Below are 15,558 nucleotides of genomic sequence, written 5' to 3' on the forward strand. Positions count from 1 at the left end.
AACCCAAACCTTTTCCAATACCAAAATAACACTTTGCAAGCCCATGAAATTTCTTCAGGAAATTATTTTTCTAGTTTATTATGATCTCCCCATCATAGGGCAATCTTCCCAGCGTTCAATTGCATTGAATAACGTTCATAGTACGGGTAAGGAATGTATTAATATTAGATATTATTATATTATCATGTGTATATCTGGCGTAATATCTCAATGCCATGGAACATCTAAATTAGATGTAGGGAAACTATCACTAAACTTACAAGAGTCTGGTCAAGAAGTTAAAAGAGACTTCTCCTCCGCTAATATTTGTTTTGAAGGATTCTTGGTTGAGGTTTCTTATGACGAAGAGCTTTATTCCGTGGATTAAAAATGTAGGATTTTTAGTCATCAAGCAAAGTTTACATGGATCAGGGAGCATAGGAAAATTCTCGCTGGCTACTGTCACTGGATGACGGGGCGTGATTGGCTGCCTAACACATCCTCAAGTGGCCCTTCCCAAAGTCGTCCTGGGATATCCAATAACAATAGCGTCTGAAGCCCGGCGGCCAATGACTGCACGGTGGGAGGGATATCCTCCAGAAAGCGGTAGTAGCAGCAGTTTGTCGGTGTGTCAGTAGCAGAAATTATTGTTTTAGCATCGGTCCTGTACTTGTGGTGTATTCAAGTCTTTCGGCCTAGTAAAGTTAGGAACTGCTGGAGTTTCTATTGAGGTTACTTTGCCTACAGTTGGTGTGTTATGGAACTGGATAAAATGGACGAGAACGACTGGAAGTATCACGGGGAAGGCAACAAAAGCCTGGTGGTTTCTCATGTTCAGGTGAGCAGTTAGCCAGCTAGCTAGCTTGCTGTTTGATTGCAGTGCTGGGGCCAGTAAAATATCGATAGCATATTATGCTAACTTGCTAATGTGAGAGATGATAGTTAAAAGTCAGTGTTATGCGCTGTTTAAATAGTTTGCCAGTCAGTGAGTTGATTGTTGTTTCTATGGAGCCGGCAGCCACCAGTTGGCTAACTAGCTGTCAAGCATCATACCAGGCTAGTTAGCTGAGCTCTGCGTACCTTCTTGGCTGCTAGGATAGCCATCAAGCTATCCTTCTGAGTTCACCTTGCCTGCTTGTTGGTTTGTAATTAGACCGAAAGGAATCCTGACGTTCAGACTCCGCGAATACAGGATGAAGTAGTCAGAAGTATCATTAAAGTTGACCAGAAAGCCAAGCCAGGATTTTTAGTTGCTAACTTTAAAATAAGTTGGTTAGCTGGCCAGGTTTATCACGTGGACTTTCCGCAAAATAAATTCACCCCCCCTTATATTTGCATGTAGGCTTGAAGCTAGTTATTCAAGTTGTACTTGATGACTTTATCTCTCTCTCTCTCTCTCTCTCATGCAGCATGCTCGCGTTCTTCGCTTACTGAAGTATTCAGCTGAGGACTCTGAAAACGCACATCAGGTAAAGACAACCTAACCAACCCAACTTGAATAACACAATGTGCGTCCTGTTATTCATACCAATGACTCACACCCAGTCCCCTTTTAGTCAGTCCGGAGCTAGATCTGCCTTCAATGGACCTGCCTAGAAAGTTCTGTAGTGGGACTATAATGAAATGTTGGTTTCTTTTTTCACTGATGGATAGTGTCAATATACATGTATTAGTGTTGAAGCAAAGTGTTAGGCTACATTAAGATGGATTCATCAACTAACCAGGAGTAACCTAATGTCTGTTCCTTTCCTGTCTTTCAGACAACCGAACAAGCCTTCCAGCAAATTCAGAACATTGTTGATTTTAGTAAAAATGTGATGAAGCCATTGCTCGGGGAGAAATTCGTCCACGACGGAGTAAGAAATCAATACTTTATCATTGGAGATGGAGCCTCCACTTTCCTTTCCTCTTGTCGTTAACATAGATGTGACATTGTCTTGTCACTGTTTCCTTAAATGATTATGATCAGTGCCTAAAGTTCCCCTAAAGTTGTTGTGCCTGTAGGGGTGTCTGCTGATGTGTAGAATCAAGTCGTCATTCTTGCTTTTAATCTGTTTTTACAGGAGGTTGTTAAACTACCAATAGACTTTGTGAGACAGCTGTCTTTAAAGGTTCAGCAAGAACGACCAGGTAAATGTCTCTTTGGTTATCATAGGTTTTGATCTTCATGTTTTTTTTTTTCATGTAATCTGAGGCAAGTCCTCATGCTGTATCGAGCAGACGCACCCTGTTGAAATGTACTGTATGTATGTCATCACAACATTAAGCACGCAGCATTACCTGTGGGACATGACAGAACATGACAGAAAATATTGCACGGGTTAGGGTTATACGCAATGTCACTCATTCAGTATAATTTCTGTAAGCTAACCGAATGTTTAACAACATACAGTACCAGTCAAAAGTTTGGACACACCTTGAGTGTCTAAAGCTGTCATCAAAGCAAAAGGTGGTTCTACTTTGAAGAATCTAAAATATAAAACATATTCTGGTTTGTTTAACACTTTTTTAGTTTACTACATAATTCCATATGTGTTCCTTCATAGTGTCGATGTCTTCAATATTAATCTACAATGTAGAAAATAATAAAAAATAAAGAAAAACCATTGAATGAGAAGGTGTGTCCAAACATTTGACTGGTACATGTCACATATAGAATGCTTATTATAATGCCTGTCTCTCTTTCCCCGTCTTGTCAGAGTCGCGGTGTGACAAGGTGATGGATACGTTGAGTGGCTGTGCTTTGTGTCTTCCGAACCTGACGCAGCTCTCCTCCTGCTGCTTCAGTGAACACAGACCTCCCCTCTGCATAGAGATCAAGGTAGAGACTCGCTGTGGAGAAGGTTGTTGGCATGAGAACGTGTGAAGGAGCCTTGGTGGTGTGAAGGAGCCTTGGTGGTGTGTAGCACTAATCAGAAACACATTGACTTTATGGCCAGCTGCCTTTACCTTATTGCCAAAGTATGAATGAGAAGAGGGTATTTAGACACACACACACACACACACACACACACACACACACACACTATGTAATGCATATAATGATAAGGTAAAAGTGAAAACAGACTTCGGGGTGACTCAGGGCTACCATGAGTTTGGAATTCGGTCACATGATTGGTGCTTAGAGATAAGAAAGGGATAAGTGTGTTTTAGCTGAAAAGAGCTGTTTGTTGAAATGGACCATCTCATCCAGCCGCATTGGTCATTTGAACATTTTGTGGTCATGCAGTGATGTTATAAGTCGTTCTGTTGTTATCTTTTTCTGCAGCCCAAATGTGGGTTCCTCCCGTTCTCTAGACATGTTACCAAAGACATCAAAAACAAGGTGTGCCGATTTTGTATGCATCAACATTTTAAGGTAAGCCTATTAATCTTATGGGAATGAAATTGCAATGTAATGAACTGTTGTGTAAATAAATGTGGTCTTGAATATGGTCCTAGTAACTAGTGTTAGCAGAGAACCTAAATGCTACTCTGTTTTTGTACTAATGGATGTTTACTTTATTATTCTATTTCAAAATAGTAACATCGCTAATAAAACAGAGAGCCTCCGTTTGGGAGTACATTGTGCCAGACAGGAAACTATCTAGCAGGCAATTAAGGCATTTTTTTAAATAATTTTTTAAAATTTATTTTTATTATTATTATTTTTTTATTTTATTTTATTCTTCTACTGTCACTTTATTTTGTTGTTTGTGATGTGAGCTGCTGTAAGCCTTAATTTCCCCTCAGGGATCAAATAAGTATCTATTTATCTAACAAGATGAGTTGTCAGTATTTGCCCTCTGGTGGTCGACCTGTTGAACTACACCAGAGAAGTGCTGAGACTAAAGCTCTGTCTAAGCACAAAGCCCTCACTCCCCAGACACTGGTGTAGATCTGACAGGACTAGGTGCAAGCAAAATAGCAGTACTATAGTTCCACCTCCCCCTCAGGTGAGCTCGATGGACGTTTCTCCCATTTTGCTTATACCTACCCTAATTTCTAATATCCTATCCTAATTTCAGATCCAAACAAGTGTTTAGGGAGTAGTGGTTAGCTAGGCGTTGTTTCTGGGCAGGGCTTTAGTTGTTGATTTACTCTCCTTACAGTTGGCCAATGGAAAGTGGAAGAGACTGAGTCGGTATTGTCCCCTGGACCTGTTCTCCGGGTGAGTATCCTACACACAACAATCGAGAAAAGGCTTAGAAACCCGACTCCTCTCCTGTCCTCCACTCACATCCTGCTGAAAACGCATTGGAGGAGAAGATGCAGGTTCCTCCCCTTACACGTCCTCCTCCAATGGTTTTTGAGGATGAAAAGAGTCGGAGGGAGGAGTCGTGTTCCTTTATTGAGAAAAGGCTACAGTACATGACACAATACTGTAGGAACACTGAGGCATTGTTAGGAAGATTAGATCCATGTTGACTCTCTCTATACAAACACACTGACCCGGCATTTCTCTGCTTAGGAACAAACAGAGGATGTATCTTGCCATAAAACACTTGATAGAGGAGCCGCAGAATAACTTCAAAATCTTCAAGGTATGTATTTCCAGACCATTTTCACCTCTCTATAGACGTAACACCTCTGCAGCAGACCGGTGAAGGGGGGGTGAGGTCTTAACCAGACACAGATTAAGATTCCTGGACTGAAATGCACTTTCTATGGAGATTCCCCATTGGATAGGATCTCCAGTCTAAGATTAGGCTTAATCTGGGTCTGGTAAACACAAACCATGAAGCACATCACCTCCGTATCTGGATCTAAACAGGGTTTTTGTGCGTGTGGTTGTCCCGTGTCGCCCTCCAGGGGGGTGAGTTGATATACAGCTGTAAGGACGATGCTGACCTGCTGCAGGACCTGAACGAGCTGGCTCAGCACCTGAGGCCTTACTTCCTCCACACCAACAGCCTCATCAACGGACACCAGTCCAACAAGGTACAGTGGCTCAGTCGGTAGAGCACGGCGCTAACAACGCTAAGGTTGTGGGTTTGATTCCCACTGGGACCATATATACTGAAATGTATGCACTCACTGCAATGTAAGTCGCTTTGGATAAAAGCGTCAGCTAAATGGCAGATATTATATTATTATATTAACACAATACTGCAACCTGGGGTGCACGACTCAGGTGGACATGAGGGGGAGGACTTTTGGCGGGGGGGGGGGGGTCTGTGGACATGCGCCAACCCCCCCGGAAGCTTTTAAATGCACATTTCTAGTGACTTTTGAGAAAAGGATGCAGACAAATCTTACCTTACATTTGAAGTAAATCACAAGGTTGGGGGGGGGGGGTCTCGCAGAGTCACTTACTCTGGTACAGTCCAGTCAGTCTCGGGGGCGTTCGTACTGTTCTGAACACCAGTGTGACTGCATTGTCTTACGACAGGTGGTGTGTGTGTGTGTGTGTGTGTGTGTGTGTGTGTGTGTGTGGCCGGGATTTGGTAGGGGCTTGGGGGCCTCCGTTAGTTGAAGCAGTGACCTCACCTCCCGTTCCTCTCCTCTGGGCTCCCCCCCCCCCCCCCCCCCCTAGGTGGTGCTGAGTGAGTTCACCCAGGTGGTGGTCAGCGCCCTGCTGAGCAGCTGGGACTCGCCTCGCTCCGGGGACCCCAGGAAGGTGCACCTCCCCGAGGGCAGGGCTCTGTGTGAGGCCAGCCTGCTGCACAGAGAGCTGCTACGGAATGGTAAGGCCTGACTAAGGCAGGCAGCACACGGTCAGGGTCCTCAACTAACGGGATATCCTGTCTGTCTTTCTCCTCCTCCTGTCTAGCTCTATCTAGGCCCATCTCTCTCTCTCTCTCTCTCTCTCTTTACAGAATCTCTTTCTGTCTAGGTTTCTTTCTCTCTCTCTTTCTAGGCCCATCTCTCTCTCTCTCTCTCTCTCTTTCTCTTCCGCTGTAGTTTGAAGACCCATCTCTTCAGGCTACATCTTAACTGTCCCTCCTAAAGACCTCTTCATCCCCACTACCCCCCTATATAAGTCTCTCTCCTGTAAAAAAAAAAGTAATTTTTCCTTCTTCTAGCATTGTGACTGCCATTAGCCCCTGGTCCTACCATAGATTACTTTCTTATGATGACTGATAGATAGATGATTCACTCACTTAAACAAATGTATTTGCTGTAAGTTGCTTTGAATAAAGGCGTCTGCTAAATGCCGTAAATGTAAATGTAATCCCTCTCAACATCCTCTTCTTTGTGTGTTTCAGGTAACCACTGCCTACCTAAAGACTGTGTCCTGGCCAGAATCCTCCAGACCCAGATGCTGGACAGTCTGGACATCGAGGGCGTCACCCCTCTGTTCAAACGAGTAGGGCAGCACCTGCAGGAATTCCCAAAAGAAAGGTCTGTTGACCAAAGGAGAGGCTGGTGGAGGTAGAAATCGGAGGACAGGCTCATTGTAATGCATGGAATGGTATCAAACACACATTCCTCATTCCGTTCCATGCATCATAATGAGCCCGTCCTGCAATTTCTGCATTGTTAGACTGTACACTTACCAAACACTTTATTAGGAACACTATACTAATACTGGGTAGGGCCTCCCTTTATTAGAACACTATACTAATACTGGGTAGGGCCTCCCTTTATTAGAACACTGTACTAATACTGGGTAGGGCCTCCCTTTATTACAACACTATACTAATACTGGGTAGGGCCTCCCTTTATTACAACACTATACTAATACTGGGTAGGGCCTCCCTTTATTACAACACTATACTAATACTGGGTAGGGCCTCCCTTTATTACAACACTATACTACTACTGGGTAGGGCCTCCCTTTATTACAACACTATACTAATACTGGGTAGGGCCTCCCTTTATTAGAACACTATACTAATACTGGGTAGGGCCTCCCTTTATTAGAACACTATACTAATACTGGGTATGGCCTCCCTTTATTAGAACACTATACTAATCCTGGGTAGGGCCTCCCTTTATTAGAACACTATACTAATCCTGGGTAGGGCCTCCCTTTATTAGAACACTATACTACTACTGGGTAGGGCCTCCCTTTATTAGAACACTATACTAATCCTGGGTAGGGCCTCCCATTGCTCTCAAAACAGCCTCATTTCTTCGTGGTATTGATTCCACAAGATGTTGGAAACAACATGAAATTACATGATTGCACCACGCAATTCCTGCAGATATTCAGGTGCACTTTCAAGCTGTGAATCTCCCGTTCTACCACATCCCAAAGGTGTTCTATTGGATTCAGATCCGGTGACTGGAAAGGCCACTGAAGAACACTGTACTCATTGTCATGTTCATGAAACCAGTTTGAGACGACTTTTGCTTTGTGACATGGTGCATCACCATGCTGGAAGTAGCCATTAGAAGATGGGGTAAATTGTGGCCATGAAGGGATGCACATGGTCAGCAACAATACTCAAATAGGCTGTGGCGTTCAAGCGATGATTGATTGGTATTAACGGGCCCAAAGTGTGCCAAGACAACATTCCTCACATCATTACACCACCTCCACCATGAGAAGGTGTACAGGTGTTCCTCCACCTCCACCATGAGAAGGTGTACAGGTGTTCCTAATAAAGTGTTCAGTGAGTGTAACTTTCCAATGTGTTTAAAGTCAGTAGACTAGTGTGATGGTCTGAGATCAAGAGGTGGTGTCCATGTGGAAGTTAATGTATTTACCATGTAATAAGCTAGCTCTACCACCAGGTGGTGTGTCTGCACACTAAAACCATAGTCCCTGAACTTTTAATCAAATTTCCAAATAGCACTGTAACAATCAGTTTTGCCCATCTCATGAAGAGTGACTCCATGTCTGATTTCATTTTGTTTTGATAAAATATAATAAAATGTAATTCCTTCAATGAAACGATGCCTCACTCCCACCCTGCAGGAGCAGACTACAGATCGACGGGCCGTACAACGACAGCTTCCTGGAGAAGGTGCAGAGCGGCCCGTCAGAAGACGACGGCTCCATTGAGTACGCTGTGGGCAAGGTGAGACACCACCTCTCTGAGAGACACACGCCCGCAATGACGTCATTGTACCCATCACGTGTGTATGGTTAGCAGGGGAGGCTGGTGGAGGTAGAAATGGGAGGACGGGCTCATTATAATGCGTGGAACAAGGAATGTTCTAAAACATGTGTTTGATACCATTTCTTATTCCGTTCCATGCATTACAATGAGCCCGTCCTCCGATTTCTACCTCCACCGGCCTCTACTGATTGTTAGGAATCATGTGTTTAGGGGTCGTCATGCGTTAGTCTTGGGTGGGGTTCCCTAAAGCGTCACACAGCAGCACTAAAGATGAAAGATGTTACTGGTGCCATGAAGCTTCAGGAAATGCACGTCTTTCTTCTTAAAGAGGGCTGAGACTAGATGACAGACAAGTTCTTTCTTCTTTTCTTTTTTTTAAATATATGTTTTTAGGGCATTTCTGCTTTATTGGGATAGAGACAGTAGAGATTGACAGGAAGGATGGGAGAGAGAGAGAGAGGAGGGATGACATGCAGGATATGTCGATGGCCGGAATCGAACCAGGGACCTTGAGATGATATGGTACGCGCCTTAGTGTGCTACGCCCCCGACAGACAAGTTCTAATGGGTGGATTATAAGAGTTCTTTGACCCTACCTTTACCCTAACCTTAAGAGGGCAGTTACAGTTTCTGATGGACCCTACCTTTACCCTAACCTTAAGAGGGCAGTTACAGTTTCTGATGGACCCTACCTTTACCCCAACCTTAAGAGGGCAGTTACAGTTTCTGATGGACCCTACCTTTACCCTAACCTTAAGAGGGCAGTTGGCAGTTACAGCTTCTGATTGGCTCCTCCTCTCTTCCTCAGGTGCACCAGTACAGAGTTGCCATGACAGCCAAGGACTGCTCCATCATGATTGGCCTAGCCCCCTGTGGCGAGGACAATGGGTGAGTGGTTAGGTTACTAGGTTACCTCAGGCCTGTCTGGTGTCTGGTGTGGTGTCCAGTGTGGACCCCAGGAAGAATAGCTGTTGCCATGGTAGCAGCTAATGCGGATCAAGATGGAGTCTAATGCGAAATGTTAACGATAATTGTTTTTTGTGAATAACTTTTTACATTTTAATCCTTTACTACTGTGACGCATAGATATTTATGGCTGTTTTCATGTGAGGATGCCTTGTAATTCATCTACCTGTCCAGAGGAGGTGATCCTGGAGGAATGTGTCCTGTTATCTAAGTGTATAAAATAATAAACAGTAATAATAGTGTGATCTGCTGCCAATAATGACCGTTCTGTCAACACAGCCTGGAGCCAGACATGGAGATCCAGCCGACGAAACCCAGGTTCACGTACTCCGTCTCCATCCTCGACCTGGACCCCAAACCCTACGAAAACATACCTCACCAGCACAAGCTCGACTCCAAGATCGTCAACTACTACCTACGGAGCAGCCAGGCCAAGCAGGACGTGCCTGCCCAGAACCTCTACAGAGAAGACTGTACCCTGGTCTTCCACCCCGTATGAACCAGAACCACTCCCCCTGCTGGGCTGGAGGTCCCGCGCTGCTTTTGACGTGCGACAGTGATGACGATGACGAGCAATGAGAAAAATGCAAAGATTGAATGGAAAAAACCCCAGAGAAACATATCCTTATTTTTTACTTTGTCTATTCCTTTAACTCTTAATACCGAGATACTATGCCATATTTTATGACCTGAATGTAGATGATGCATGGGACTGTGGTAATGGTGGTCTGGTGAAGGTGTTCTCGTGTTGTAGCACTTGTAAACCCCCCCCCCCCCTCCCCGGGGTTTGTTCAGCAGGGTTCAGATAGATATGTATTGTGTAGAACAGATATCGGTGTCTGTCATGTAGAATAGGGAGCCATGTCAGGTCTGTCTGTTGCGTTTCTGTCTGCAAGGTTGTATGAGGCGATGTCCACAAGGTTGCAGGTAGATATGCAATAACTAGAGCGGTCATGGATCCCTGTTCTAGTTGACGCACTCGAACGTTGTTTCTACACAGCAACATTTCAACTTCAATTCTGAACGTTCTGGAATGTTGCACGCTCCTGAATGCACCCCGGGTCTCCTGAAACACAGGAGGAGGGACAGCAGGGGCAGAATGGTGGTGTGGGGAGGGACAGCAGGGGCAGAATGGTGGTGTGGGGAGGGACAGCAGGGGCAGAATGGTGGTGTGGGGAGGGACAGCAGGGGCAGAATGGTGGTGTGGGGATTAGACAGCCAAGATCTCTCTCGTATGTTCTCTCTTCCCACCGCCTCCTCAAAACCAGTTGGAAGGGGAAAAAAAATCGGAGGTTCCTCCCCTCAGACCCTATTCTCAGTTGCGTTTTGGGAAGGAGGCAAGGAAAGAGGGTGGGAGGAATCTAGGAAAGACTCTGGAGATTCGGCCCCGGAGACTCAGACAGGCAGACGGCACTACAATGGTGTATTCATGTGCCAAAAGTGGCTTGTGGTGTGTTTTTAGCACATTCTTTTTTTTTTTTCTCTGCACAGCAACATTCAGAAGTGGCGTGTGTGTGTGTGTGTGTGTGTGTGTGTGTGTGTGTGTGTGTGTGTGTGTGTGTGTGTGTGTGGCATGTACTGTAAAGGGCGAGGGGATTAAGGCAACCCAACAGCCTCGCTCCTTTAGAGAGGGCCCAGAATGTGCCTGTCGTGTTCAGACTTGCAGAAATGAAGATGCATTTATGAGGTTTAAGAAATACTTGTCTTGTTACATGGGTTTACCTCTCTAATACAAAGGCCTCATACTAAATGATCAGCGTTGTTGCCAAGCGGTTGCCCGGTGCTATTCTGTACGGACTAGTCTCTCAGACCCAGATTAAGTTTAGTCTTGACTTGACTATAGACAATGTTAAAATCTCCCATTACAAGTGCATTCTAGTCCCCAAGTGTAGGCTTAATCTGTGTCTGGGACACCGCCTGTGTCCTCTACAGAAGCTTGTCGTTGTGATTGGCTGAACCATGGCCTTAGTGCGTACAGCATGGACCCAGGTGAGGGGCGTGGCCTAAGGTTGCATCATATCTGATAACTTTGGAAGCAGTGGAGCGGACAGATCAAACCACTAAACTGAATAACTTGTGTAAGGATGGTTTAACAACACTTTGAGAAGATCACAAGCACTGTGATACCTAAGACATAATACTTGTGTGTGTACATAGATAAAGACTTATTTGAAAAATACAAATTTGGACACTGCTGTCTAGCATTTTGTATTTAAATTATTTATTTTTTTAGATCTTGACTAATGATATATTTACATACATGTATACATATATAAATGTGATTACAGAATGTGTTCAGATGGCATTAACACATATTTCTAAATGGGTGATTGTAAAGAGGTGTTTATATTAAATAAAAATAATTACGAAGAGAAGAAATGTTTTGTGTGTCTTCCATATTCAAAACAGTTACAGTTGTCATTCTCGGGATCTTGGATATACACAGATTTGATGTAGAGATAATCACACAGAAAGAGTGGGCGTGTAAGAGGGGAGGCTGGTGGAGGTAGAAATCGGAGGACGGGCTCGTTGTAATACATGGAACGGAATCAAGAATGGTATCAATCAAACACGTGTTTGATACCATTCTTCACTCCGTTCCATGCATTACAACGAGCCCGTCCTCCGATTTCCACCTTCCGCCAGCCTCTCCTGTTACGTGCGTACATGCACGTGTGTTCCTTGAGTTCCATCATGGTTGTCGGTGCCTTCAGCGGTCCTCAGGACACAGATTGTATGATGCTCTCAATGGAAGCCTCCACTCCCAGAATCCCCACAAGGCTTCTGAAGGATTCCGGGGCATTCTTTACCACCTTGCTGCTGTCCACCTGAAGAGCTGCAGGGGAAGGAGACAAACGGAACATGACCTTAACACTTATTCCACATTACACACACACACAACACACTTGCATTACGTCACTGAGTGTTGCATGTGCTACAGTAGTGTGTACATGTGAGTAGAGTGTTACATGTGCTGTGTATATTGGGAACGTTATATAACGTTAAAGAACTTGTTTTATGAATATAGAATTTTGCTAGGATATGAATAGAACTGTGTTCAGAATGTGGTTATATTGCGATACGGCTCTGGAAGCAGATAACCAGGGACTGACACGCGTTTGGTACCGTTGCTCATTCCATTCCATGCAGTCCTCCGATTTCTACCTCCACCAGCCTCCCCTGGTACAGTCTCACCTTGTTCAGGCATCTTGGTCACCAGGTCTATCTGAGGTGTGATCACTCCATCTTGGGTCACCTCGATGGTCCAATGAATAGTCAGAGCACACCTGGGTGAATCAGGTCGGCGTTAGCGTCTCTTGCACACACTGTACTGTAAGTTGGTTTATCATCAAATAAAGATGAGTTGATTCCTCAAACGTGTCAAAGTAAGAGTTTATAAGGCACTCATACAGAGGGAAGAGGAGACGGCAAACATCCAGAGTTATCTGTATCTGTTTCATGTTGAATCAGTAAAACTATTGAACTATGTTCAATCTATCAGTAAAACTGTTGAACTATGTTCAATCTATCAGTAAAACTGTTGAACTATGTTCAATCTATCAGTAAAACTGTTGAACTATGTTCAGTCTATCAGTAAAACTGTGACTGTCTGCTTGACTGACGATGACTGAGAGGGAGAGATGATTACCCAGGAAGTTGAGGGTTCTGGATGAGCATGACCTCTGACCTGCTGCTCCCAGGAAGAAGGACCACCTCCGGATACTTCTCCTGCAACACAGGAAACACAGCCCAGGGGGTTAGATGGAACAGCCCAGGAGGAAACACAGCCCAGGGGGAAACACAGCCCAGGGGGTCAGAGGGAACAGCCCAGGGGTTAGAGGGAACAGCCCAGGAGGAAACATCGCCCAGGGAGTCAGAGGGAACAGCCCAGGGGGTCAGAGGGAACAGCCCAGAGGGTCAGAGGAAAACAGTTACAGGACAGGACACCAAGGCTATCAGTCTCAGATGAAACTCATTCTGGAGTTAACAGAGGAGTACAATGACACATGGAATGGAATAGAAAGGAATGGAATAGAATAGAATAGAATGGAATAGAATAGAATGGAATAGAATAGAATAGAATGGAATGGAATAGAACATAATGGAATGGAATAGAATGGGATGGCATGACCTGGAATAGAATCCAGGTTAGATCTGAAGCCACCACTCATATCTCCATCTCTGGTCTAAACCACCTCAACTAACTGAAGCTCCACATTCCACGCCCCCTCCTCCAGACCAGGCCATTATTTGAGACAGCTACCTGGCCATTACTCCTTCTGTATATTTCCATTGTCTAGTCATGTAGATAAGCCCCCCCTGCCCCACGGCACCTCCACCCCAACACAGTCATTAAGGTGTCAGACAACACAGACCATGTTGTTAGATGTTAAGTCAACACCGTCTGGAAGTGGTTTCCTTGAGTCTAGGGTAGAACACCTGTATAATAAAATAGAACACAGTCGGAACTGATAGAATAGAGTGGAATTGAATAGAATGCTTCCTAGCCGAGGGGCTGAGAGGCTGAGAGGCTGAGAGGCTGAGAGGCTGAGAGCAGCAGACAGATTCTGGGCTTGTTGTTCAGTCATGAAACAGCAGTGAACCATGTTAGCGAGCGCATGTGATTTTACATTTACAATTTAATCATTTAGCAGACGCTCTTATCCAGAGTGACTTAGGAATAAGTATCTTCTTCTAAAGAGCATCAACTATACATCACAGTCATCGCAAGTACAGTAAAACCTTCTAGAAGGGTAAGTGCCACAGACAGTCACAGTCATAAAGAAAGGAGGAAAACAATTTGTGAGTGTGCATGTGGTGACGCAGGTAGAGGGGAGGGGAGGGGGCGTGGCAGCTCAGCTCAGCAGTACATACCAGCAGGATGAGTCACACAAACAGGGTTCCACCCTTCACCTGACAACGTGTTCGATACCATTCCTCATTCCATTCCATGATTAACATTGAGCCCGTCCTCCGATTCCTACCTCCACTAGCCTCTCGTGACTCAGTGAGAGAACCATAGCACTGTTGTGGATGAGACAGATAAACAGAGGCTAACAAGTGTACAGTAAACATGGTGGCCCCCGTGATGATGATGATGATGATGATGATGATGCAGTGCCTCTCTTTGTGTGAATTGGTGACAATTATTCAATGATTTGACATTATTATTTGAAAACAGTCAATTGGCCAAAAGGTGCTCCTCTCCTCTTTGCACCCTATGATGCTGTGTTTAATGACAATAATAATAATAATAATAATCACATTAGCCACACCATCACAAGATGAATGTTTCACCCAAGTTAAGTCAAAATTGGGCCAATCAGTGTAATTTTGTAAATGCTGCATCTGTTTGGCAAGACGCATCATTCCCAGAAGTTTCGTAAAAAAATTTCCTGTGGTGTTGGAGGTAAAGCTTGTGACTTACGAACAGTCAGAGACCGATCAGACACCGATCCATAGTCCCCTCCGCTACTTCAATGTGGGGGACAACAACCTAGCAGAGGTAATCTGGGAACCCAGAGTCTCAATAGTGAGACTACAGCAGTCGGTTCATGACTGACACCCGAGGACTCAGCTAGTGCAGGAGGCTTTAGTTCAACAGGCTAACTCCAGTCTAATGGCGCCCACACGACCCAGGTTGAAACTCAGTCAGTCACACAGATAATCTGTTTTCCACACAGAGCACAAAATGACTGAAATCTGGATCTCCACTCTGGCATCTCGGTGTCTTGGTTGGATCCCTCAGCGATGAGATGTTAAGACTTAAGACGTGTTAAGACTTTTTTTCCTCATCATCAATCGTGAAGCGTCTGAAGTGTGTCTGTGTTTGTAGACAACACATGGGGTGTTGTGGGCCTCATAGAGCCAGCAGAACAAACAGGACTGGGAACCACAGGCTCATCCAAGACAAGAACAACAGCAGCAGAAGCACTGCCATGCAGACCAGACCAGACCAGAGACAGAGACTCAGAGAGAGAGCCAACACACATGGAGACACTCAACCCTGAGGAGGAGAGGAGACGGTGAGTGGAGAAGCACGCTACGATCAGGTCTGGCTTGATGTGTTTCACACATGAACACCAGGTTAGGTCCACCACCATTACCTAAATCAGGAGACATGACAAGAATAGCCAAATGGAGAAGCTATCATCACAAAGACATTAAACAGTAACATGATCAGGTCAAGGGTCTGTGGCAGAAAGAGGTGAACAGAACAGCGTTCTTCTGTTTTGGAGTTGAATAACATCTGCCCCCTTTCCAATCATTATTATTATAATGTTGTCTATAACACTGATGTCGTTTTGGGGCCAACCATGTGAATTGCATTGCCTTGACACAATCTGGTCCAGTCTAAACCCTGGAAAAACATCCCATAATATGGCCCATAAATGACCTCAGCAGGAAGACATCTTCATCTTCATCATCATATTGTTGAACATGGATTAGATACATAATGAATAGAACCCTATGGAGTGCTCCTCCACTATAAACTCAAGGTATACTGTATACATACAGTACAAACACATCAATTACATTGATATTATGGATTGCTTTACCAACTGCTCTTCATTGAGCAGACAGGAGATACTTCACCAGAAAAACTCTCATTGTCATAAAA

The 15,558-nt window shown here is 44.6% G+C and overlaps 2 protein-coding genes across 3 annotated transcripts in view; one reads left to right on the plus strand and one right to left on the minus strand.

Annotated features, from left to right (window-relative positions):
- The first annotated feature begins 627 nt into the window (after positions 1 to 627).
- Positions 628 to 11,466, plus strand: ippk (inositol 1,3,4,5,6-pentakisphosphate 2-kinase). The gene is made up of 14 exons (XM_083668850.1): positions 628 to 817; positions 1,389 to 1,448; positions 1,740 to 1,835; positions 2,043 to 2,109; positions 2,679 to 2,800; positions 3,248 to 3,337; positions 4,071 to 4,129; positions 4,430 to 4,502; positions 4,771 to 4,899; positions 5,495 to 5,645; positions 6,168 to 6,303; positions 7,826 to 7,928; positions 8,779 to 8,858; positions 9,216 to 11,466. Exons 1-14 carry the CDS (start codon positions 737 to 739, stop codon positions 9,433 to 9,435), a joined length of 1,467 nt encoding a protein of 488 aa, XP_083524976.1. The 5' UTR covers positions 628 to 736; the 3' UTR covers positions 9,436 to 11,466.
- Positions 11,467 to 11,532: 66 nt separating this feature from the next.
- cenpp (centromere protein P) overlaps positions 11,533 to 15,558 on the minus strand; it is a 57,641-nt gene continuing 53,615 nt past the window's right edge. For both annotated transcript variants that reach the window (XM_083669251.1, XM_083669250.1), the window contains exons 6-8: positions 12,586 to 12,665; positions 12,132 to 12,223; positions 11,533 to 11,772 (exon numbers count right to left, since the gene is read on the minus strand). In XM_083669251.1, the coding sequence (XP_083525377.1) occupies positions 11,657 to 11,772; positions 12,132 to 12,223; positions 12,586 to 12,665 (288 nt within the window). In that variant the 3' untranslated portion in view covers positions 11,533 to 11,656. The remainder of the gene's footprint in view (positions 11,773 to 12,131; positions 12,224 to 12,585; positions 12,666 to 15,558) is intronic.

This window comes from Argentina silus (assembly GCF_951799395.1).
Source record: "Argentina silus genome assembly, chromosome: 4".
In the NCBI taxonomy this organism is placed as follows: domain Eukaryota; kingdom Metazoa; phylum Chordata; class Actinopteri; order Argentiniformes; family Argentinidae; genus Argentina; species Argentina silus.

What these genes read in the sequence shown, in the direction of transcription:
- ippk (XM_083668850.1), top strand. Translation starts at nt 737, where the DNA reads ATGGAACTGGATAAAATGGACGAGAACGACTGGAAGTATCACGGGGAA. An exon ending in CCCTCTGCATAGAGATCAAG is followed by an intron (nt 2,801 to 3,247) that starts GTAGAGACTCGC and finishes CTTTTTCTGCAG; the next exon opens with CCCAAATGTGGGTTCCTCCC. An exon ending in ATAACTTCAAAATCTTCAAG is followed by an intron (nt 4,503 to 4,770) that starts GTATGTATTTCC and finishes GTCGCCCTCCAG; the next exon opens with GGGGGTGAGTTGATATACAG.